The sequence below is a fragment of the Balaenoptera ricei genome, chromosome 19 (genome assembly GCF_028023285.1).
Source record: "Balaenoptera ricei isolate mBalRic1 chromosome 19, mBalRic1.hap2, whole genome shotgun sequence".
NCBI classification, from domain to species: Eukaryota; Metazoa; Chordata; class Mammalia; order Artiodactyla; family Balaenopteridae; genus Balaenoptera; species Balaenoptera ricei.
Genome location: NC_082657.1, coordinates 19,032,213 through 19,057,711, shown reverse-complemented (window position 1 = coordinate 19,057,711; position 25,499 = coordinate 19,032,213). Strand labels below are relative to the sequence as shown.

Below are 25,499 nucleotides of genomic sequence, written 5' to 3'. Positions count from 1 at the left end.
GTGTAGCGTGCCCTGGGGCAAAGAGAACATTTCACAAAATGGATTTCCTGGGTGACAAGCTCTAAACCCTAAAGCAAGCTTATCAAATCAAGTGTGTGATTTGTTTTTCAACTTTTTTTAGGTATATGCGTTAAAAGTAGGAAAAAAAATCCCCCTTAGGGTTAACATAGATGATAACGATATTCATTTTTATACTTCTCTGTGATTTTCAAGTTTTCTACAGTGGTCTGTACTACTTTTATAGGTAAAAAGAAACATTTAAACAAAACTTCCAATGATGGAGGCAGCAAAGTTACAGAGTGAACCAAGAGGGATCCTGGTGCTCTGAACTGGCCTGAGACAAGGCACGCCTAGCAAAGCAAGACACGGCCACTGACTATGTGATGACGGAGGCTCTTCCTTTCACACTCTCTGAACGTTCGCTGGAAAGAGGCAATGTTCCTGTCGAATCTCTCTGCATGTCTTCCCAAAAACTCTCTCACATCTTCGATGGTTTTCAGGGAAAAGGCATCTGAGGGTGTTGAAGGCTCTTCTGAAAACAAGACAGAGGGTCGGGCTGGCTGAAGGCTTCACTGTTTCCTAACAGGGCAAGTCCCACAACCCTTTGCCCTGCTCCTCTGGGATCTGAGGCTCCATCTTCCACAGGAGGAGAGGGATGACCTTATTTCAAGATATCGCCCAAGAGCAGCCCAGTTGGGGGTCCAGAGAGCCTGGTCCTCTTGAAGCCCTCTCCTGGGACCAAACCTGAATTATCTGGGACCCTAGGCATGACCTGTGAGGCTGTGGTGAGGAAGCCCTGATTCCTGACAATAAGAGCCTCGGATAGGAGCGTTTGGCACATTAATTGTTATCTCAACTTCGTGGGGTACCCAAGAATTATTATCTGGTAAAAAGAATTATTATCTGGTAAAAATAATGAGATCTCAAAGAGGCACAGCAGTGGGGCTGGGTGGGTAATAATGCTGTAAGAGGTAGCCCTAAAGCCGAGGCCCAGAGACAAAGCCAGGGCTGCCACTTTGCACAACTCCAGGGGGCGACATTCCCACTAAGGTCTATGTGTGTAACATCCAACATGTACAACCACACACAGCAGCCTAATCCACATCACCTTGGCTCAAGATGACTTTCTGATTAAGTTTTAGGGGGAATTATTGTAAACAGTTATGCAGGTTTCTAGCGGGCTCTTGAATATTTTATAGGATGTTTACAACAGCTGCGTCAGGAGGAAGTTCAACAAGCACGTTTCTCCGAATCAGGAGAAAGGGGTTTTCTCCCAGAATACCTGAACTCTCTCTCTTTTCCAAAGGATGAGCTATGCACAGTATGCTGAAACTTTCTTCTTTTTCATTGTAGAAAGTTTCTTCAAAGAGAATGGGCACTGAGAGAAGACAGGCGAAACCAGCTCCTAGTTTAATCCTGTTTCCTTGGATAAAGACATCCTGGAACAAGAGAGCCGTCACTGCACCGGCAGCCCGTGTGACTGCCGACCCCTCTCAGCCTGGTCCGCATCCGGCACTTCACCCCACCCGCCTGCCTCTGCTCCAGTGTGGGTTTGCGGGGGGCACCAACACTCTTCCAGCTTGCTTTTGGGTGCTAAAATCTTTTCTTCCCTCTTTGTTCACCCTGTCACTCCAGCTACATAGTACCCTGATCCTTTTCACATGTTGCAACCCAAAAGCACTGTACCCTCCACAAAAGGAAAAAGTAAGAAGGTTCTCCTCTCTGAATAAGAGATCAGAATGACCCGATGCTGCAACCCGGCAGCGCCGAAGGATGCACGCTGCATCCCCTCCATGGCTCATCACTCTGGCCGTGGCCAAGGTGCCCGGGAGGACCAGCCACGATGAGCCCAGTGCCTCTGTTCTCTTGGTAGATTTGGGTACCGGGAAGAGAACAAGTAAACTGACGGGCAGCTGTGGTGAGCAGACCCCTGGCAGGAAAACAGCAGCGTGCTTGGGAGCCACAGGGCTGCAGACCACCCCTCACCCCAGACTGGTGTACTGGCACCCACCCCCCTGGACCCATCCCTCCTCAACCCCCCCAGTGCCCACGGCCCCAGCTACACCAGTGTGGGCCCCCACTCCTGACTGCGGGTAGGCTGGGGACCTCGGCCAGTCCTGACCAGGGATGGAACCTCCCCCTCTCGGAACCTAGCTGCTTCCGCTTAAAAAAAATAAGAGAATGCCTACCCCAAAGTTAACATCAACAATGAGACAGACTGACGTCACGTGCCTCCTGACACGATGCACTGAGAGAGATAAAACACCCTTCCGAGGCGTTCCTACTGAAAAGGCATAACTGCGATCTAATCATGGGAAACATCAGAGAAACCCACACTGAGGGAGAGTCTACAAAGCAAGACAAAAATGTCAACGTCATGAAAGACACAGACTGAGGAACCGTTCCAAATGGAAGGAAACTAAAAAGACTAACCACTGAATACACTGCATGATCCCAGACGTGATCCTGGATCTAAAAAAATAGATCTTTTTTGCTATAATAGGGTATTACAACTAGCAGAATTTGTTGAAGGACAGTATGCTGGGACTTCCCTGGTGGTCTAGTGGTTAAGACTCTGCACTTCCAATGCAGGGGGCGTGGGTTCGATCCCTGGTCAGGGACTAAGATCCCACATGCCGGGATGCGGCCAAAAAAACCAAAAAAGATTTAAAAAGGACAGTATGTTGGAGAAGCGTATTCTATCAATGCTAAATTTTCTGTGTGATCACTATGCTGTATTACATAGGAAACACACGTTGTTTTGAAGCAAAGGGACATGGTGTCTGCAGCTCTTACTCTCTCTGAAAAATGTTCAGAAAAAGTAATAATGTGTGTGTGTAGACAGATAGAGAGATAGACAGATGGCTAGATGGGGATAGGGGTGAGGAAATAAAACAGATGTGGCCAAAATGCTAACAGTTGACCAATCTGGGCAGAAAGGAGGTATGTGAGAGTTCTCTGTACCTTACTGAAACTTTCTATAGGTTTGAGATGATTTCAAAACAAAAAATTCTTAAATTAGAAATTCATCCCTGATCCCAAGGGCACTGGGGATAAACAGCTTGCTCTGACAGGGCCTCTCTGGGGAGGTGTCCCAGCCACTCCCCGACTCGCCGGCAGAAGACCCGTGGGCTGAGGGAGAGGTGCCCGGCCCCGCCTCACCTCCTGGCTGCGGCCAGGACCCTGCTCCCCACCGCCAGCTCCTCCGCCCTCAAAGGCAGCTGGCCTGCTGTGGTATCAAAGCCATCATGTAACACAGACGTGAACGGGTGAGAAGCAGGATCCTCTCCCCTCCCCCACCCCCAAACACTGAGTGAGTGGCCCTGGTTGACCCACAAGAAACGAAAGAATACCTTTCCATTTAAGGTCTGAAAGTGTTCTTCCACTGGGATCAAAATATAGGACTCAAACTGACAAGCAGACTGAACACTGCCTGACAGGCTTCCTTTGCAGGGTACTAACACCTGGAAAAAAAAAAAATTAGGGTGAACACTCAAAGAGACGTGTCATTTACAACTTCAGCAGAACACGAGGCATCCAAAGACGCTCCAGCGGAACTGCCACGGGGACCTGCTGGCAGAGAGAACCTCTGGGGTCACTGGCCAAAGTGGCAGCAGCTGATCTGGTGTCACTGTGATGGAAGCTGAGGCCCACACCCAGCCGAGGGAGGCAGCACACGCCTCTTCCATCCCGGGGCCTCAGACCGGAGGGCTCACTCCCACCCCGCTGGGCTCTCCCTGCAGCTACCCCAGGGGCCCCCTGTCCTCAGCAGGCTCAGGAATGATTCCAGACGAAGAAACGATAGTTTGGCAAGTACAGAAAAGTGAAACTAAAAAATCACACGGAATCCTACCACCTGAATGAGAAACGCAGCAAAATGAAGACGGTTTCCTTCCCGTCTTCTTTCTATGCTTTTTTAAGCTGAACTGTGATCACAGTTTGTTTTACCAGCCACAGAAATACCGTTTCCTATTGCAGGCTGCCACCTCCACCAGAGATGCCTCAGGTGCCAGACTGTGTCTCTGGGGCAGGCTCAACCTGAAACGTGAATTTTGGTCCCACCGTGGCCACCATGCTGACCGGGCACAAGCTTCTTTGCTCAACGCAGCAAAGGCAAGGACCTGCGCTGGCAACCACACGTGGATCTGTGCTTGGCCCAGGGACTCAACGTTTAAGAGGAATCTCTCAGATTCAAGTGCACCTGGAAGACGACGACCAAAGTGGTGAAGTCCCTCAGAGCCCCAGCTCCTAAAGCAGCCTGGCACAAGGCAAGCAGCTTCTGCACTATCCCCACTGTACAGACAAGGAAACTGAGGCTCAAGGAAGTGCAGCAACTTGTCCAGGGGCACGCAGGCAGTGAGTGACAGAGCCAGGACTCAAACTCCTGCCCCCCACCTCACCACAGCCCCGTCCTGTGGCCTCCTGCAGGCCAGTGCTGGGAGCAGGGAGCACAGCCCAGCATCTGCTAGAGTTTCCTCTGTGAAGAAACCATGAAACTCTGGGGCCTTCAAGAGCAGTTGTCATTAGGAGCTTCCTCAGGCAGGTCAGAAAGAGCTTCTCTCCCCACGAGGGATACGCCAATTGCTCACGGCAGAAAAGGGAGGCCCTCGTTGATAGAAGATCACAACTGTCTATGAAGCGGGCTTGTCCCTCTGCAAAAAATCAAGACTGAATCAGACCCAGAGCTAGACTTAACTACCAAGTTCAGGAAATACAGAGACCAGAGGACCATGGTAACCACCACCACAGGGCTGCAACCGGCAAAAGCCAGAAGGCAGGAAATTCCACAGGATGAATGACCTTGATACTTGAATTGTAAGGAAAGAAGGAAAATGAGGAAAGTGGGGCTTATAGTTAAAAAAACAGACTGTGGTGATGATCTCACAAGTCTACACACATGTCAAAATGGATCCAGTTTTACACACTGAGTAGGTACAGTTTAGTTGTTCTGCTCAAAGTTTAGCTCAAGAAAGTTAGGAGGAAAAGAGATTTAAAAGGCATATCAAGCAACAAAAATTTACTGTATAGCACAGGGAACTATATTCAGTATCTTGTAATAACCTATAATGGAAAAGAATCTGAAAAAATATATATATATATATAACTCAATCACTTTGCTATACACCTAAAACTAACCTAACACTGTAAATCAAGTATACTTCAATTTTTTTAAAAAAGGCCTACCAATCCAGAATAATGTGTGGATCACCTTTGGATTCTGATTTAAACAAACCAACTGGAAAACAAAAAAAAAAAAGTTATGAGACAATCTGGGAAATTTCGACAGTGACTAGACATTTGACAACAGTTGAGTTACTGAGGAATTTTTTAACTGTGGTAATGGTATGTGATTTTTTTTTTAAGTCCTTATCATTTAAAACTACATTCCTACATATTTACAGATGAAATCACATGACTACCTTATATAATTGTCTGGAATTTGCTTCAAAATGATCCCCTGGCTAAGGGGAGAGGGCAGCAGGGATAGAAGTGAGATGTGCTGGCATCCGAGCCGGGCACTGCGGAAGCTGAGTGATGGGGGCGTTGGGTGCATTGTATGATTTGTTCCACTTGTACATGGTTGTTTGAAATTAAACATAATAATTTTTTTTAAATTTTCAGATAGCCAACTTTATTCAACTAATTATTAAAATTTGAGTTTGGTTTTTCTGTTTTTTCTTCATTCAATATTCATGACACTGGGCACTGTTGGAGATACGGTGCTTTGTCCTCATGGATATTACATTCTAAGTGGAGGATACAGATTTCTGAATAATAAAACACATATTCCATATATCAGTAAGTTCTATGCAGAAAATAAAGCAGAAAATCAGGACAGAGAATGACTGGAGTGGGGCAAGGGTTCGCTAACTCAGGTAGAGTGGTTACGGAGGTCTCTGAGGAAGTGGCTTTTGAGCAAGGAATGGATGGAGAGAAGGAACCACCAACTAAAGATCTAAGGGAAGAACATTTTCGTCAGAAGAAAGCATGTGCAAAGGTCCTGACGTGGGAATGGGCTTGGTGGTAGCAGATGTGGAATAAGAAATGGGGGAGAAAAACATAAAAATTTTAAATGTTAATGAAAGTGCAACTTAAAGAAACGGGAGGCCCTCAGGTATGAGCCAGAACTGAGAAACGGCCTCAAGGTTCCTAGGTGGCCTCAAGGCAGCCGTGAACACAGAAAGAAGATCTTGGAAACCCGAGGGTTGGCCCCAGGCCAGGGGACAGCATGAACCAGGCCTAGGGGACGTTTACGCAGGCCAAGTGATTGCCCCACTCCAGCTCAATGGATGAAAGAGTCACATAGTCCCATCTGAGGAAGGGCCTCCGAGGGACCAGCCACTTCTGAGGTGCTTCAGAGACACCCCACCCCTGACCCCACCACACCTGTGACTGCATTCTGTGAGCCTGTTTACCACACCTTCTCCGCCTCCTTAGCTTGAATGAGGCATGACCGGCTCCTGCTTCACTGAATCCCCATCACCAAGCACACTGCTCACCATACGGTAGGTGCCAATCAATATCTGTTGAGTGCGCTGGGGGCCTCCAATTTCAGGGACTCCCCCAAAGTTTTCAGGCCCACAATGCTGCCCGGATCATTTCATTGCAAGCACAAGCCAGGGCTGGCTCTCTGTGGCCCCATCCGTCTCCACCAGGATCCTGCTGAGACCGGGGTGAGGAAGCCAGCCACGGAGGAGTGGGGTGGAGCAGCTATGAAGCCGCCCTCCGGAGACAGGGCCAGGCGCCCGGGGGCTCTCGTGAGATGGAGGTTCAGACTGCCTCTGGAACAGAGGTCATGGAGTTGGGTTTTTTTTTGTTTGTTTTTTTATTTGTCTGCGTTGGGTCTTGGTTGTTGCGCGCGGGCTTTCTCTAGTTGCAGCGAGCGGGGGCTGCTCTTCGTTGTGGTGTGTGGGCTTCTCATTGCGGTGGCTTCTATTGTTGCAGAGCACGGGCTCTAGGCACGTGAGCTTCAGTAGTTGTGGCTCACGGGCTCAGTAGTTGTGGCTCGCGGGCTCTAGAGCGCAGGCTCAGTAGTTGTGGTGCATGGGCTTAGCTGTTCCACGGCATGTGGGATCTTCCCGGACCAGGGCTCGAACCTGTGTCCCCTGCATTGGCAGGCAGATTCTTAACCACTGCGCCACCAGGGAAGTCCCGAGGTCATGGAGTTTTAACAGCTGGTGTGGAGGACACAAACTTTACAATGACCAAGCAGACCATAAGTTAGGGACCTACTCAGTTCAGAGCTTAACAATAAAACTTCTTATTATAGCCCCTTTATAAAATTTTTTAAATAAGTAATAGTCATTAAAGAAAAGAAAGAATAAAAGCAAGAAGCAGCATTAGTCTTATTACCCCAGGGTGCCCTCCTGACTTCTCCCCAGGCTGGGTCAGCCACTCCACAGGAGCCCATGACCACTTCTGTCCTAATACTCATCCCTCTGTGCTGCAAATAGCCTGTTTCTGGGATTCCCTGAAGGCATGCTGTGTTCCCCATTCATCCGTGTAACCCTGCAAACCCAGCACAGCGCCTAGATGTTCAATGTCTGTCACCTGAATCTGTACTAAACAAATCCTGAGAACTGGAATTTGGACCTCAGCACCCTTAGCTGAGCTGCATGGGTATTTACTGGAAAGTCAGTTCTCTGGAACGTGGAAGCCATTGCTGCTGGGTTCTCAGGCTAGCCCTCAGAAGCCTGAGTACCCCATAATTAGAGGGCCACAATAAAAGGACCAAATTTAATCCCCTTTTGTCATTTTTGTTTTTTCCTACAGGCAAATGGACCCACCCGCAGTCCACCAGGGAAACCTAGAGAACTTTCGCCAAAGCTCCATGGACAAGAGACCCAGGGGTACAGCAGGCCTGCCCAGCTGGCTCTGAAAAAGCCACGGTGCATAATAGCTGGATGGTGACAAGAACAGGTGACCACGAGAAGCAGTGTGTGGGTGTCACAGGCCTCTGGGATTGGAATGGGGGGACGTTGGGAGAGGAGCCTCCGCGGATCAGTCAGAGAGCGGATGGTGGAGGACGTGGAGGCAGTCCCATCAAAGGCGGCCAAACCCGAGGAGGGGCTGGGGCAGGTGAGGGGCCAGCCAACCTCCACCCTCAGCCGTGTGTGAGGGACGTGTGAGGGCGGGGCCCAAGCTCGGCTTGCAGGGGGAAGGGGGAAGGCGGTTAACCCTGGGGATACACACATTCAGAAGTCGTGACTTCACATTTTTATAGTCCAGTAAAGGACTCTAATCCCCAGGGAAGATTCAGGGGCCGCCAAACTTGGCCCAAAGGCCAAGCCCCATGGAAGGAAATCCAGCATTCACCAGCTGAGGCGACGTGGGTCCTTCAGCGGTGGCAGAAAGGATGAGCGCTCTTCTAGAGGCCACTGGGATACTCTACTTTTTCATTCAACCAACGGACACGGAAGGAGCACTACGACAGATTAGACAGGGATGAGCCGGGGCTCCATCACACGGCCAGCAGTTGGCAGGGGCTAGTCACCAACACCTGGCCAGGCTGAGCAGGATGGCGAGAGCTAGCTCCTTCCCACAGCTGACCTGTGCTGGGGAGTTGGCCTTGCTGATTCTCGAGTCCACCGAACGAGGCCAAGGAAGGCCTGAAATCTAGTGCTGCCCAATGTGGGCCCCAAGCAGCCCCTCATGGATCTCAGTGGGGGCGGCAGTAAGGGGCCTAGGGCACCACTGGAATGCAGGATGACACAGCTTAAGAAGCATCTCTCTGCAAATTTCCTGAGCTGTTTTGCAGATGTGAACCACGCTGCCCCACAAATGGAAGAACTACTAGAGGACCACGAGCACATAGCCCAGGCCTCCTGGAGCCTAAGGACTGATAACCCCTGTGACACCACCCTGCTGCCTCACCATCAGCCAATCAGAGAACTGTGTACAAGCTGATCACATACCATTCGACCCCCCCCCGCCCCCCACCCCCGGCCTTTAAAAATGCTTTGCCAAAACCCTTCGGGGAGCTCGAGGCTTTTCAGCGCACGAGCCACCTTGTCTCTTTGCATGGCCTTGCAATAAACCTTCTGCTCCAAAAAAAAAAAAGAAGCATCTCTCATTCCTCGGTGTACCTGAAAGGAAGGTGACCAAAGTGATTCAAAATTCTCTTTTTGCTAAAGTGAACTCAATTGGGTTTTCACTACTTGCAGCTGTAAAAGCACCTACTGGGCAACAGGAACCGTGCTATGGGCTGGCGACACAGTGATGAGCAAGACAGACAGGTCCCCAGGGCTTCCTGAGAAAGAACAGCGGGGTCTGCGGTGCAGCATTTTAAAAAGAGAAAGTTACATATGATGACACACTCTTATCTAGACAATATTTTTTTTAAATATCATAGAACAAAGATGGGAAGGAAGTATTTCCCAAGTGGGGTCAGGCCCTCCCAGTTAACATGATGGCTTGGCATCCTCTACTTTTTCTCTGCGACACTTACCATAATTAGTAAATAGGTACCCACAGTGTGACCGTCTCTCCCACTAGAATTTCAGCTCCATGAGGGTAAAGATCATGATGCCTATTCATAGTTTTGGCTGAATCCCCACATCAAACATAGTGCCTTGCATACAGCAGCATTTAATAGCTACTGTGAAATGAATGGATGACAGTGAATGCCTTTGGTGAGCTTTATGAGATTTTTATTTTCTTCTTTGGAAACAGCTCTATTCTCTAATTTTTTTTTATAACGAAGTTTATGACTTCTAAAATCCAAAGTAAAAGAATTCTGGGAAAAAGATATTAATCACAAAACCAATCATAAAAACAAGAAGGGACTTGAAAAAAAAATCAGGTTTCTGAGGGCAGAGGGTTGGACTGGGTATGGGGAAAAGCCAGTTCCAAGCTTGCAGAGAAACCAGAGTTAACTGATTTCTCCATTGGTTCAAAGCCTCAGCCGCCTGACACACCTAAGATCGTATCACATGGCAAGAGAAGCAGGTACACAAGTAGGAGAAGAAAAGAGGACAACGCAGGAAAAGAAGAGGGCCCAAGGCAGATGGGTGGCACAAAGGTGCCCAGCTCGCTGTGTCCCACGGTGTGTAAGTAAGATGCCTGCCAAGTTCACCAATCTGGGAACCAGAAAGACCTGCAGCACAGGGCCTGCCCTCCCTCCAGGCAGCAGACTATGATTTCTCTCTTCTCTTGCTCCTGTAGGCTTCTGAGGTTGTGGCCTCTATTACAAAAGTTCTCTCGGTTCTTTCTCTTTAGGAAATGCCTTTGAAGGCGACATACATGTGTGTGTATACACATTCCCTTATCCTATGGGAGTGAGCACCCATCTCACAGACGAGGAGGAATATGATTTCTGCCCTGGAGAAGCCCTCCTGGTCCCTATGATTTCTGCCCTGGAGAAGCCCTCCTGGTCCCCATGGAAACAAGAGAAACAGAGATGAATACCGTGAGACCAGTGACAACAAGGGCTGAGAGTTCAGAGAAAGGATTACACCCTGGGCTGGTGCAGTCCCAGGAGGCTGCCTGGAGGAAGCAGCTTGGGGCGGTCCCTCTCTGCTCGTTCACATACCGAGCATGGTCTGCGGCTTGGTGCACTTAGCAGGCCTGTACCTGACTCCCTCTAAACTTAACTGAAGTCTACCATATTTGTGGCCTTGTCAGCACTGCTCGGTCCAAGCCTAGTGGAGAAGGACCACCCTCGGGATCGATGCACTTACAATGCCACGGGTTTGGGCCACCTTGTTGCACAAGTCAGGACGCCACTTTTGAAGAGCCAGATAGAAGGGATTTTTCAGGAGGTCCTCATCATACAGAGCCATATGGACTTCAGATGGGGCAAAAAGAGTCTCCTGGGACGAGAGAGGAAAAAGCAGTAAATGACCACTTTCAGAATGACCTAACACATAAAAGTCCTGATCTAACAATTTCTAAAAAGCATCCCTGACACATATTACTCTACACTACAGACCTAACACGCCATCAGGAAAGATCAAAGATAACCCACCAATTCCAAGATGACTTTTTTTACAGGTTAAATGTATAAATTATGTTCAGAAAATCTTCTTGACTCCAAGTCACTGCAAAAGTAAAAAATAGCTGTTTTTAGAACATCATACATGACCCAAATTATAACATTTTAAAGATATGCATATGTTTTTAATGAAATATTTTTACCATACAGAAAAGTAGAGTAATAATGCTAACCTACCACCCAGAATTACCGAATCTTACCACTTTGCCATATTTGCCTCAGATTTTCTTTTCAGAAATAAAGTATATCAGAGTAGACTGGATCCCCCATGTGCCCCTCCCCATCCCATTCTCTCCTCCCCTTTCAGAGGCAACCACTATCCTGAAGTGGTTTCTATATCCTTCTTGCTCATGTTTGCACTCCTTTTTAAACTCACGTATTCATAAATAATATAAAATCTTGTTTTTAAAAATATTTATTTATTTTTTATTTTTTGGCTGTGTTGGGTCTTTGTTGCTGTGCACAGGCTTTCTCTAGTTGTGGTGAGCGGGAGCTACTCTTTGTTGCGGTGCACGGGCTTCGCACTGTGGTGGCTTCTCGTTGCGGAGCACGGGCTCCAGGTGTGTGGGCTTCAGTAGTTGTGGCACGCAGGCTCAGTAGTTGTGGCTTGCGGGCTCTAGAGCGCAGGCTAAGTAGTTGTGGCGCACGGGCTTAGTTGCTCCACGGCATGTGGGATCTTCCCGGACCAGGGCTCGAACCCATGTCCCCTGCATTGGCAGGCGGATTCTTAACCACTGCACCACCAGAGAAGTCCTAAAGTCTTGTTTCATGGGCTCCAAAATCTACATAAATGGTATCACACTATAAGTAGTTTGGAACATACGCTTTTCAATCACCATTATGTTTTCAAGTTCTAGCCGTGCTGATCCATACGGCTCCCATTCATTCACTGACTTCTGCTGTACAGTATTAAGTGAACATGACACAATTTATTTATCTAATATCCTATACTTAAGTTGCTTCCACGTTTTCACAATTAAAAGCAATGCTAAAATGAACGCTCTTATACCCTTATGTATAAAGTTACTTGGTTATTCCTAATTCTTTATGATATCACATGAACTAGAGTCAGCTTATCAATTCCATGAAAATTCCTATTGGGATTTTTATTGGAACTGTACTAAATTTATGGACTGGAGAGTCAACGTCTTTATAATGATGAATCTTATCATCCATGAACATGGTATGTCTTTCCACCTTCATCCTCTTTTACGTCCTCCAATTAAATTTTCTTCATTAAAGATCATAGATCATATAAAACTTTTATTAGACATTATTTATATATTCTGTATAGATTTGCTCCTGTTGTGAATGGGGCCTCCAATGCCCCTGGTCTGTTCCCCTTACCATACATCAGTGTGGTTTTACTGAACTGTGAGAGAGGAATATGAAAAATGGGCACAGAAAAGAAGTCAGAGTTTTAGCCATGTCATTTCACCTCTCTGAGCCTCCATCTCAGTCTGTACAATGGAGAATATGAATACCTGTCTTGCAGGATTCCCATTTACATGCTACCTTCACTATTTTTGCCACACTGCACACCAATGTACCGCCACTTTCTGCTAGCCCACATGGTGCCTTTGTGAGAATTACAAAAAGGCACCCCATCTTCCCAGTAGGTACAGTCCTGTACCAGGGCACATGGCTTAGTAAGCAACTCATAGGCTATATATCAGCCTAGTTTGCCAACACCTCTCCTCCCCTGGGCAGGACACCTGTGCAATAAATAACCTGTACAGTTGTACACAATGGCCCTATTGTTAATGTTTGACATTTTCCTTTAAACACCTACTCCCATTTAAAATTTATTTGTAAAAGAACCCTTATTACTACTTTAAATGGAAAAATAGTATCACTTCCCATTAAGATCATCTTAAAATTAAACGTTATAAATCCAATTGACATTATTTAAAATCTGGCTACATACCACTGCCTGCCAAAGGTTCTGAACTTGAGCCTGAGGCTTCTTCTCTTCATTAAAAGAAGAAAATTAGCAACTATTAAAGAGCATCAAGTAAACTTACGCTTGATACAATCAGATGAATGAAATATGAGTGAAAAACTGAGTTACTTTCTCATTATGTAACAGTAGTCCCAAACACCTCTTTGGGAAAACACCAGAACAGTATGCATAAGTGCATTATGAATTCTATTCCTTATAGCTAATGTTAAAAACAGCCACCATTTGAGAGCATCCTTGGTCAGGCACTATGATGACGTCTATACATCCTCATCCCATTTTAATGTTCACAATAACTATAGATAATTAACTATAACTAATGCTCACAATAACCATAGGTATCATTAGCCCCACGTCACAGATGAAGAAACTGAGGGTCAGCTGGCCAACTCCAGGTTAGACAGATGTCAGAATTTATTCTAACACCCATCCCTTCAACCACTACATTCATCATGTAAAATAATTATGCCTGGATTAGGGGTTATTTCATGAGCCACAGATGCACAGACTCCACACTTCATTTCTCCTAAAGGAAAAGTCCCCATGACAGCCACACAGGCTCAGCATCAAATTCTCTTGGCCTGGTCCAGCCTGAGCTGTCCTAGCTGCAGGCCATCCTGGGGACTGCCTAAAGAAGGCCCCTGAGCTCCCTGCAGATCCTCTTAGGGAGAAGAGCCTAGCATGAAAATGGCTACGTATAATCAATCCCTTCACAGGCCCCAGCTCTGCAACCATTCAGGTATTTGAATTGTTGAATTCAATTATTACTGGAACCCAGATAATCCTTTTATGAGTCTCTACCAGAACAACTGGATAATATAATTTTGCTAGGACAGAGTCACAAGAAAACAAAATTCTTCCTGGTTCCCGACACAGCTGGTTCTACATGGAGGAGCACAAAAGTAAAGATGCCTTACATAAAAACCACATGAGAAACAGGATGCGACAAGGTCAGACTAAAGCTGGGAAGGGACACTCCTCCTTGCTCCTCAGACAAGATGCTGGCAGAGCACCAACACCCCTGCCCCCAAGATGGGCTTTGATGGAGGAACTAACCACCTAACTGGGAAGCAAGAAGAGTTAAAAAATAATAATAATAAAACAAAACAAAAACAGAACAGTGCCAGGAGAGGTAAGGACGAGATAGAGAAGGGAGCAACAGGGAAGGGGTCGGGGAGTGTGGGAGGCATCCTTGGCAGGGACCAGAGCAGGGCCAAAGGGTCGGGAGTTGGGAACAGGTTCCTGGTGAGCATAGAAAACTCAAGAATAAACTGTTTTTTGACTAGATGTGAAAATGAGCTCTGAGAAATAATAAGAATCCAAACACAGTAGGTCAGAGAGGGGCAGCATGGGAAGGGAAGGGCCCTGAATGCCACATTAAAACATTCAGTTCAAATGCTTGAATGGTGTAAACACACAAGACTCTCAGCAAGCATTGCTGGTGAATGAGATGGAGCTGGCTGGTTTTCAATCCAAGTCATATGCTTTCTCTTGGACATCAGTCTCCTGGATGCCAATGACTGGATCCTCTGTCCAGGAGTAGGGATTCAGAGACCTCTGTCCAGCACTGTTCTCGACCTTTCTGTCCCAGTGTTAAAATATGTAATAATGTTTAATGCCAGAGTTGAATTCTTATATAGCGGTGCATGCTTTAAAACAATCTGACAAGTTTACTTGTAAGAATTGGTTTTATATTTTAAAATACTGAATAACATGTAAAGTAAACTGACTTTTCCTTGTAAAAGTGGAAAGACATGTGAATCCTCATATATAAAACTCCTTAAAAAAAAAAAATTCCACCCCTTCCTAAGTGCAAATGATGGGATGATTTATAGAAAATCCAGTGAAGTTAGTCAGAGATACCAAATAACCCTGCACGTGAGTTATCTGAGGTTACTCTGAACAAGACAGCCAAGTGAGGCCTCAGACCCGTTCTGGGCATTTTCGGAGGTGGTGTGCACTCGTGGTTTTGTGGTCTTCAACCGTCCTGCCAGCCCGGATGAGTCTGGGTTGTCAGGGACCATCTGGTGACAGTGTGCAGCCTGGCTCAGCAGAATCCAGCCCAGGAAAGTCTGCACCTCCCAGAGATGCACTCCCTGCTGAAATCTCACTGCTGTGGCTTCTCCTGCCCTGCCAGGGCCCTGACCAAAGACCCCGACCAGGCATATTCTCCAACTGGCTTAATTTGTGACTCAGAAGGAAAAGGCCAAAAGGGAAAACTTTTTATACATCTATGTTTAATACCAAATGGAAGCAATTTTATGATGTAACGTGTGGTATTACAGTCACTTGTGTCCTTCTGGCCTGTAATGTCTATGGCTCCTGTCCATATGTCTCTCAAAGCTCTTCTTCAAAGCACTATGAAGCCTCGCTGCCTGGCTCACTGCAGGCATGCAGTAACTGCTGGTCCACTTGAACAAAATGATAGTGACGTGTTAGAAAAAGATCAAGCTCCCAGGAAGGGATCATCTCTCACAGGAGCTGGAAATCCCCCGCCCAGATGCAGGGGAGGGTGAGGGGCTGGCCCCAGGCGGTCCTGCAGGCACTGGCAAAAAGCCATAAAAACGAACACGCTCAGAGCTGGCTAAACACAGTGACTGCTGGAATGTGGAGGATCACGGTAGGAGAGAAGGCCTCAGGGCTGGAAGAGGGGTGTGACCACTCACAGAGTGGGGAAGTTTGGAGAAGCATAACTGCCCCTCGGAATGCCACTCCATCACCCTGCTCCTAGAATTGCAGGGGAGCCACCAGCACCCACGTCCCTGCCAGTATTTTGGGCAGGAGGGCAGGAACTTCAAGGACCACTGCTCAGTGTCTGTCGGATGTGGAAGCAACCTCAGGACAAATCATATCCAATCGTTCGGGTCTGAATCCTTTCTAGATCTGGTATCTATCATCGCATGGTCACATTCCCCTGCTCTCCTAGGAAAGGGGGACATTACTGGACACCCATCTAATCCTGGCACTTCATAAACAGAAGGACAGCCTGGACAGAAACACCAACAGAGGCAGACATGTGAAGAACAAAGCCCCAGCAGCCGCCCTCATGAGGGCAACACAGTCCAAGAGCCACAAGGAGGCACAATCAAGACCTTGACCCAAGGCCCTATGCAGACACTTACTGCTGCTCTCCCTGCAGAGCTGCCAGGTGGGATTATTTCCGGTGACAAGCCAAGGTAAGAAGAACTCACCCAAGGTGTCCACCCAGCTTCAGCAGCCCAACTGCTTTCCTGCCACTAGGGCTCGTGAGAAGTACCTGTGTCTCCTCCCATCCTGCACTTCTCCCTCCGAGGCCTACAGGCCCTGCCTCTTGATTCACCGCAAACCTGTCCACCTGAAAGACACAAAGTGATCTTTCCAACACTGAAGTCTGTGCAGGATTCTTCAATGACTTCCCCTCCACTCCCTACCAGATGAACTCTCAACTTCTCTGCTGGGCATGGAGGGCCTCTCACTCCTGGCCTCCTGCCCACCTCTGCAGCTTCATCTCCCTCTGCTGTCTCCAGAGCTCCCCAAAGAGATGCACTCTCCCTCCTTTTACCCATTTTGTCCTAAAAACTACTCTTCCTCTGTCAAGGCCCCATCTGGCCCATAGGTGGCTGACACCCTCCACCTCAGAGAATGGCCAAGGGCCAGAGTACCACCCAACCCTGGCCACAAACCACCAGTGAAACAACCAATTAAAGGACAGACTGCTGAGTGAGAGCGAGCCCTGAATCTAGCGCTCTGGACCCCAGAAGGCTGCCTCAACACCAGGCCCGGCAAGGCGGCATGGAAATGTAAATATCCTGCTAATATCTGCCGCTCTTCTCTAGGGCTGGTGGGAGGGTACATTACTTAATCAAAATAGGGGCCTCTCTCCCTAAAACCCACAAACTTGAAAAATTCCAGCTCGCATGGCAAACTAGTAGTCCCTACAGTCTCCCCTGCCCCTCATTCCCTGAATGTCCTAAATCCTCAATGAAGACGCGCCACTTGCTCTCGTGGCCCTGCACGGGCCGCGAGTGCCCACGTCCCCAGCACCTCCAGGGGCGGCCAGAGCGGCACGGCCTTGCTCTCGAGCCTATGGGCAGTCTATTTTCAACGAAAAGAACTGAACAGACCCAGAGTCCGGAACACCTCTTGGTGCTTCATAGTTTTCCTGGGGAAATCTTTACCCAGCAGGAAGACGAGACCCCACTCCATGAGAGGCAGGCTAGCAGGGATTCCCTCCTCTCTCCCCCGCTCTTTCATTACCGCGGTGACCACGACAGCTCGACCCGAGGCTCCGGACCCCCACCCCCACCCTCCCCTCCACCCGCCCCGCCAGGCCTCCCTTAAACCGCGGAAACCACCCAGTCCGTGAGCGACAGCCCTGCCCACTGCCCCCAAGTCTGACCTCCCGGGATCCCGGACCTGCTGACCTGTCCTGGAGCCGCGGGAGTCAGAGGGCACATTCTTCGCCAACCCCACCCCTAGCCCCGCAAACACACCAGAGGGGCAGAGCGAGCCCGGCTGAGGACAGGAGCCGGAGAGCGCGGGCGGGGCAGTCCACCCGGCGATGGGCCGGGGCCCTGGGGGCCACCCGGAGACCGCCAGCCCAGCTTGGGGCGCCGGCAGAGGAAAGGAAAGAGCCCCTCCCCCTTCCAGCTCCGGGGCCCCGCCCGGCCTCTGGGCCCCGAGGCGCAGCAGTCCCGAGGGAAGGAGGGCGCGGGAGGAGACAGGAGGGAGAACACTTACTTAAAAGACTACATAGTTGCACTCCCCGCTCCTCCCAGAGCTGCGCCGACCCCTCCCGGCCCCTCGGTTCAGACCTCAGGCCCACCACCCCAACGCGGCGGATCTGCTCCACCGTCCACCCCCGTTGGGCGGAGCCGCGCCTCAAGATCTCTGGTCAGCCCAATGAGAGGTCGTCTTTATTCAGAGTGACGCGTGCGCAGAGCAATCATTGAGTCCGCCCAGCCGGGGGTGGGGCTCAGGCGGCACACAGCACTTCCTACTCAGGCTGGACCGGCCCAGAGCCACCGACTGCGCGTGCCTGGAACGGGAGTGGGCGGGGCCGAGAGCAGATCTGATCCAAGGGGTGGGGTCCAAGCTCTGTTGCTGGAAAGCGGGCTGGACTAGGAAGGGGAGATTCTGGGAGCCGTCCCGCCCCGCAGATCGCCCTTTACTGCTCGTTTTGGGAGACGGAGGTGCCCAGTCCTACGAGGCATACCACTCCATCGCTAGCAGGGTCTCAGAGCTGGCGGTGGCCATCCGCGCCCGACTGAGTCAGGGTACCTGGGTTCTAGCCCCTTCACTTGCATGGACGTGGCGTGATCTTAGCCGCCTTTTTTTTTATCGAGCCTCAGTTTCCCCTTCCGTAAAATAGAGGAGGATTGGATCTGACGAGCGCTAATATTCCAGACAGTAATGGGGTGCGGAGGGGGTGACGGGGACCTACACGTGACCTCCCGCGTGGGGCCCCGCCTATCCCTGGTCCAGGGGATGGAAGCGCCCAGCGAGGACGGGAGAGGGTGGGCGGATCCTAAGAAATCCGACCCGGCCGCCCTTGGCAGCAGCTAAGGCGGAGGGCGCGGCTCCGCGGCCGGCTAGCCCTGGCGACTGCACCGGAGGAGGATGGCGACTGCAACCCGGGCTTCGCAGGTGGCTACCGTGGAGGCGAGGGCTGCGCAGAGATTCGGCGTGTGACTAGGAACGCAGCGCACCTGGGGAGGATGGACGAGGGGATGGGAAACAGCTAACGGGGCTCTCTCTCCGCGCCGAGTCCGCGGAAGCGCACGTCGTGGATCCTGAGCGGCTCCGTCGACAGCAGCGGCAGCGCCTAGCTCGTCTCAGGCCATGAGGAGTGCTCGGGCCGCCTGGCCAGGGGACGCCGTCGGGGCTGGCTGTGTCCTGCTGCGCTGAGGGCGTGAGGCTGAGAGGGGCGCAGGCGGCCGGGCTGCGCCGGAGAGCAGCGCCATGACGAAGGAGGAGTGCAAGGCACTACTGGACGCGCTCAATAAGGCGACTGCGTGCTACCACCACCTGGTGCTGACCATCGGCGGCTCCGCGGACTCGCAGAACCTGCGAGAGGAGCTGCAGAAGACGCGCCAGAAGGCGCAAGAGCTGGCGGTGGCCATCCGCGCCCGACTGACAGCTCCGCTGCGCGACCGGGGCCTGGGCGCCGAGGAACGCGCCGAGTTCGAGCGCCTCTGGGTGGCTTTCTCCGGCTGCCTGGACCTGCTGGAAGCGGACATGCGGCGTGCGCTGACCTTGAGCACCGAGTTTCCGCTGCATGCGCCGCGGCGGCCGCTCGTGCGTACCGGGGTGGAAGGCGGCGCCGCGAGCGTAGCGGCGCGCGCCCTGAGCGCCCGCAGCCTGCGGCACGAGGCAGAGCGCGGCTTCGACGTGGAAGACCTTCACCAGCTGGAACGGGAGATCCTTCAGGTGGGCGAGATGATCCAGGATATGGAGATGAAGGTCAACGTGCCCCGCTGGACGGTGCAGGCCCGGCAGGCGGCAGGCGCCGAGCTCCTGGCCAGCGCCAGCGCCGGCGTCTCCTCGTTGCGCGGTGTGGCCGTAGAACAGCGCACGGGGCCCTGCGACCTGAGCAAGGCCCTGGCCGCCACCATCTTCAGCGCCGTGCTGCTGGCGGCTGTGGCCTTGGCCGTGTGTGTGGCGAAGCTGAGCTGACCCGTACGCGAACGACCTCCGCCGCCACTACTCGCTACCCGGGGACACCCCTCGGAGAACATCTGCAACCGCCAGGACTAGGGATGGGAGTGGGATCTGGCATGTTTAAGGGGAGCGGTTCTAAAACCCTGCGTGTGTACGTGTATGTTTATACGCGCGTTTCAAGCACACATCTGCCTGGGCAGAGCATGGCTTCCTCTTGATGGCCCGGGAGGAGTTAATTTTGCGCGGGCCACCGGGTCATTACCGCTAATGTATGCAGGAGCTTTATACCCTATTAATAGAAAACCGTTCGTAGTGACCCGAGATTCCTCCGAGTTAATAGGTTACCGCCTGTGCTGCGGGGGCGTGTTTACACTGAGTCTGAGCTTGGTGTCCCCACTCCTGCCGGTGAGTCCCATTCTCCAGGTGGGGCAGTTTGGAAAGAGGGTGAGGTGAAATGAAGTGTGTTTTGGCCTGTGTGTGTGTCTTGGTTTTGTTTCCTAGACAAGAAAACAAATTGCAATAAGAGGTAAGCAGTTTTTATTACCTTAATCCTTTGGGGCCTAAGCTTAGGAGAGTGTGCACATAGAAGTTCATGCAACGTGCTTTCTTTTAGCACACGATTACACACTTCTGCACACCCTTGCCTATTGAAAAGGGCTCTGCCCAGTCAGCCTGGAAGGGGTGCAAGCTTTAGGAAGGGCCACCGGCTATCTAAACAGGCACTTTCTCCTTGGTTGGGGCTTATTTTTGTTCCAGAACTAGACTAGAGTTTTTTATCCTCCTTTGGGGGAGGGCTGGGGAATCCTCTTTGGAGCCCTTAATCCTGTCTATCCCTTGGAATTTGCTTGCTGGCCAGTAGGAGAGCTGGCTTTGGAGGGAGCTGCACAGCTCCCTGACCTGGACGCTGACCCCTGAGAGGGTCAAGTGGCATCACTGGGCACAGAGGTCTTGAGCCAATTAGCCCTGAGACTGGGTTAGAACCTAACAGCTTTAACTTCAAATTTAAGGAGATTAAAAAAAAAAAAATCATTTGTTAGAAAAATCCTGTAGCCACATTGTGTACTGTCAAAACTGTTTTTTTTAATAAAGGACATTTGGCCACGAATTCATACGGGTGCCAATGAGTCATACACAGTGTCTTTACTTATATACTTAGATTGCTAAACATACATCTCCAACTATTTTTAAAATCTGTCTTCTTAAGGCAGGAGATCATAGCATAAACTACTGGAACCACAGATGTAGATGACAGAAGTTAGGTGGCCCTAGCCTCTTTGTGGCAGTAAATAAGGAAATGTGGAAAACACCTTAGGTCCCAGGCTGGAATTTGCCTGAGCACTGCCACCAGCTCCCACCTGTGGATCAGAGAGAGCCTTGTTGGGGAAGTAAGGCTGAGAAAACAGATGCGTTTAACTCTGAAGGTAGTTTGGAATAAAACCCAGAGATTGGTTTGGCTGAAAAGTGACATGGATTTTTTTTTTTTTTTCTCTCTCATTTTCACCCCAGAAGTGAGAAAGGGGACTAGGAGGAGGGAATTGGCAATTTTTCACAAGGGCAGTTTGGAGGGTCAAGGGTCAGAAGCAAATAGCAGCAGTAGTGCTGTCTGGGCACCCAGTCCGACGGGCCACCCTCCCAGCCTTGATCACCCACTCTCACTCCCACTCCTCCTGAGCACACAGATTCCAGTACTGTAGATAGTGAAAGCAGAGGATCTGTTTTGTGTGTCTCTGTGATAATGGTTTTAAAAGAGCCACGAAGTCTTAAGCCGATTAAGAGTTCTATCACAGTAACTAATAAAAGCAACTCCTTCTGCTTCATCCAGTCTGGGTGACTGAATTGGGTCATGTCAAATTCTTTTTACACCTGCCTTCCCAGGGTACCTTCAGAAATGACATAGAAAGTTTTCTAACTCCCCTCTTCCTCATTCCACATGCAACACAACACAGAAGCTCTGTCACCTTCCCCAAAGTCTCATTTCTTTCAGGCAAGAGGAGGCTGGGGGGACTTCCCTGGTGGCTCAGTGGATAAGAATCCACCTGCCATTGCAGGGGACACGGGTTCGATCCCTGGTCCAGGAAGATCCCATGTGCTGTGGAGCAACTAAGCCCGTGCACCACAACTAGTGAGCCTGTGCTCTAGACCACAACTACTGAGCCCGAGTGCTGCAACTACTGAAGCCCTTGCACCTAGAGCCCATGCTCCGCAACAAGAGTGGCCACCACAATGAGAAGCCCGCGCACCACAACGAAGACCCAATGCAGCCAAAAATAAATAAAATTAAATCTTTAAAAAAAAAAAAAGAGGAGGCTGGGGCATATTGTGACCCAGTGTTGGAAAATATCCCTAAATATATTCTACTGTCTCTAAAACTGTGATTCTTTGTCCTTATCAACGAGTTTTTGTTCATGATTCATCAGAATCTATTAAAGAAACAACCCATCAGAAGTTGTGTAATCCATTGCTTCTCTGCCTTTTGGCTAAGATCAAGTGTGGAAGTTGTGTAATCCATAGAGATCAATTGGGACAAGCAAATTTTTTTGTTTTCACTCTTTCCACCCACTTGGCAGATCCTTGAGTATTTACTTACATGTGCAATCAGATGTGTACCTGATTCTGAGAATCCTCTGCTTACTGAAATTAGTGATAAAGTATTGCACACACACCAAAAAAGCTGAATTACAATAAACATATTTATCCTGTGGACATGTTAACCTAAACAACTCTTTGAAAATGTTAAGCATTTGTAATATTTGGCATTATTTGGAGTTATAACATTGCCTAACAGGACTTTTGCTGTATGATGTAAGCAAAATCACTTTTTGCTTGAGCAATATGCTGCTCAATAGCAGCAATATCTCCCTGCTCTCATTTCTATGTATAATTCAAGAGGTTGCTTTCTGGTAGAAGCCTGATTCAATTTAGATGTTGGATATCAAAGTCATTAATTTTCTAAAAATATTTGTTATGATCTTATACCATGATACAAGTGATTAAAAAAATTACAAATATTTAATATAGGGTATATATGATAATGGTCAGTGTTAGAGTCTACTTTCCTAAATTAAAGGTACAAGTTAAAGGATAGATCTTTACCTCAAAAGTTAAGTGCTATTATAACTCTCTTGTAAAGTTAATACCTGTAAGAGAAAACATGCCTGGCTTCTCTTTTGGGAAAAATAGCACAACTTTATCTGATACTGAGAAGACAAGAACTTGGAACGCCAAGGCACTTATCACGGGAACTTTCAACTATTCCTATTAGAAAAAAAAAGAAAACATGATAATGTTTGTAGAAGAAAAATATGCCTGGCAAATTCTTTTTTCTGTTCTCTAAGAATGTATGCTTTTAAATGCCACAAGGGAAAATATTTTTGGTAAGTCAAATTAGAGCATAAACTTCACGATTTACCTAAGGGTTACAGTAAGCTACATAAGAGATGTGTGCTGTCCAATGACTAAAAAGCAGTCTGGGTTGAAGAGAGTTCTAGTTTGCATGAGGACCCTGATCATGCTGCATTTTCCTTTTCAATGTGCACATTGATACATTTTTAGCTACACAGTTACTTCTCAGAATGCAGTTCTCTGTTCTGTAATGAATGTTTGTGAAGGGTACAAGCCCCAAAGTGTGAGCCTGTAAGGCAGGCTAAGAAAGAAAAGTGCTGTAGGACTGGCCTCTGCCTTCCTTTGGGGAATGCCTCCTCCTGCAACGTGGGACCAGCTGTGATGGGCAGGGCTCTGCCTTTCTCTCCGAGTACCTCAGACAAGTCACTGACCTCCCTGTGCCTCACTTCCCTCATCTATGAAATGGGCGGGGGATGGGGGTGGGGGCTGACTGATTAACTCAAAGTTCCCTTCCAGGGCTTAAAACATTTAACAGAATGCAGTTCAACAAAAAAGGGTTGTTTTGTTTGTCTGGGGTTTTGGTGGGGAGGGGGTTGTCATTGTTGGTTTTGGTGTGTATGGAAACGGAATCTTAGTTTGTCTAAAATTGGTCTGTTGGTAAAATTCCATATGAATTTTAAAAATCAGAATGAACTAAGCTTACTGTGATTTTAGTTCACATCAGAATTAGTGTCTGGACTTAAAAGCAAATTTGTATAAATGCTACTTATTTATAGTGTTTAAATTAGATTAGGAATTTAAATTCAGACTCTAAGTCTGAGTCCAAGAAAGCCTAGTGATTATTAAACAGTTTGTTTTACCCAGCAATCTAAACTGATTCTGGTAAATTACAGATGTGAAATCCCATCATTTGTCATGGAGTCTAAGAGAATCCTATTCTGTAACTGACCTGGTGCCCTCAGAAGTATAATTGCATTGGCTGCCTGATGTTGGGAAACTAGCACAGCATGGGCTGTTTTGTATGTGGCAACAGATCTTAGTTGGAATTAAATGCTCCGTGTCTACTGTTTGAATGACACGTCTAACTAAATGGCTATTAATAATTAAACATTAAAGATAACGTGCAGCATTTATAACTTAGTTGAAAAAGGCACCCCCAAATGATTCAGCTATCAACTCTTATGATTTTTTAAGATATTCTTAATCTTCTTCATGCACATTTATTTTTTATTTATTTATTTTTTTTGGCTGCGTTTGGTCTTTGTTGCTGCGCGCGGGCTTTCTCTAGTTGCAGCGAGCGGGGGCTACTCTTTGCGGAGCACGGGCTTCTCATTGCGGTGGCTTCTCTTGTTGCGGAGCACGAGCTCTAGGCGCGCGGGCTTCAGTAGTTGCGGCACGTGGGCTCAGTAGTTGTGGCTCGCGGGCTCTAGAGCACAGGCTCAGTAGTTGTGACGCACAGGGCTTAGTTGCTCCGTGGCATGTGGGATCTTCCCGGACCAGGGCTCGAATCCGTGTCCCCTGCATTGGTAGGTGGATTCTTAACCACTGCGCCACCAGGGAAGTCCTTCATGCACATTTAAATTGAAGTGAATATCCTGATCAACATATTTACCCTTCACATATTTCGTTACATAAAGAGATGTTCAGAAAGACTCCAAGATTATAAATCTCCAAGTGCTTTTCTACAATACAATTATACTCATCTTTTAATGCAGGATGGAATCCAGGAAGAATAGTAGGTCTCCACATAAACGATCTTTGGCTGTGGTCAATATAGATCAAAGTCATGTTCAAATACTGTTTCTTTGGCTCTTAGGAACTGACCGAAGGTGCAGGAACTGATCACATGCTGCAGCCCTCTGTCCATGAGCACAAGATGGATTTCTGGAAAAGCATTCCTCTCTTTCATTTACTTATTTTCATCTCATTACACAGAGGATTGCGGGTGTTTTCATTGCAGTACTGTGAGATCTTGGGCATCCTGCTTCTTTGGTGTTTCAGTTTAGAATGTTATAACCTTAAGGCTTATATGACAAACGTAAATAAGCCAAATGAGAACTCCTGTTGGCAAAACGATTTTCAAGAGTCCTTCTAACATGCTGTTGTCAGAAAGCAAATTTGAATGTCCTTTGTCTGTAGGTATGTGTTAGGCACATAGAGAAGATCTAAGAGGAAATATACAGAAATGAAAATGTATGTTAATGTGGTGGAATTATGAATGGTATTTTTTCAATATATTTTTATTTAATATTGTTACATTGTTTTTACAATAAAAGTTTGAATGCTCTTATCATCTAGAAAATATTAGTTATTAAAATATAAATTTTAACAGTTAGGGTCTCATTTATAATGAGAAACAATTTCAGAACACACACCCCCTCCCCCACCCCGCCAGGCGCCACAGACAGGCAAAGCAAAACTTTTGGAATCTTACCTGCAGGGAATCAGAAGCACGTTTTGAAATGCAGCATCAAGACAGAATAGCATCGAGGTTAGCAGCACTGACTATGGAATAGGGTACCCCTGAGTTCAGATCCATTCTTATTGAAGATTTTCATTAATCTC

The 25,499-nt window shown here is 48.4% G+C and overlaps 2 protein-coding genes across 9 annotated transcripts in view; one reads left to right on the top strand and one right to left on the bottom strand.

Moving 5' to 3' along the window:
* The window catches only part of ANKRD27 (ankyrin repeat domain 27), a 52,155-nt gene extending 34,372 nt beyond the window's left edge, over positions 1-17,783 (bottom strand). For 2 of the 8 annotated variants that reach the window (XM_059905838.1, XM_059905845.1), the window contains exons 1-7: positions 17,673-17,783; positions 16,145-16,287; positions 10,967-11,039; positions 10,680-10,811; positions 3,354-3,464; positions 1,283-1,439; positions 378-532 (exon numbers count right to left, since the gene is read on the bottom strand). In XM_059905838.1, the coding sequence (XP_059761821.1) occupies positions 378-532; positions 1,283-1,439; positions 3,354-3,464; positions 10,680-10,781 (525 nt within the window). In that variant the 5' untranslated portion in view covers positions 10,782-10,811; positions 10,967-11,039; positions 16,145-16,287; positions 17,673-17,783. Of the gene's footprint in view, positions 1-377; positions 533-1,282; positions 1,440-3,353; positions 3,465-10,679; positions 10,812-10,966; positions 11,040-16,075; positions 16,288-17,672 lie in introns of all 8 variants that reach the window. The other 6 variants (XM_059905839.1, XM_059905841.1, XM_059905840.1 and 3 more) reach the window with 6 other exon arrangements.
* A 220-nt stretch (positions 17,784-18,003) lies between these two features.
* On the top strand, positions 18,004-20,697 carry RGS9BP (regulator of G protein signaling 9 binding protein). The gene has a single exon (XM_059905052.1). The coding sequence runs from the start codon at positions 18,894-18,896 to the stop codon at positions 19,605-19,607; it is 714 nt and encodes a 237-aa protein (XP_059761035.1). The 5' UTR covers positions 18,004-18,893; the 3' UTR covers positions 19,608-20,697.
* Positions 20,698-25,499: the final 4,802 nt, after the last annotated feature.

Bases quoted from the DNA above. Each gene is read 5' to 3' on its own strand.
- RGS9BP (XM_059905052.1), top strand. From the start codon at position 18,894: ATGACGAAGGAGGAGTGCAAGGCACTACTGGACGCGCTCAATAAGGCG.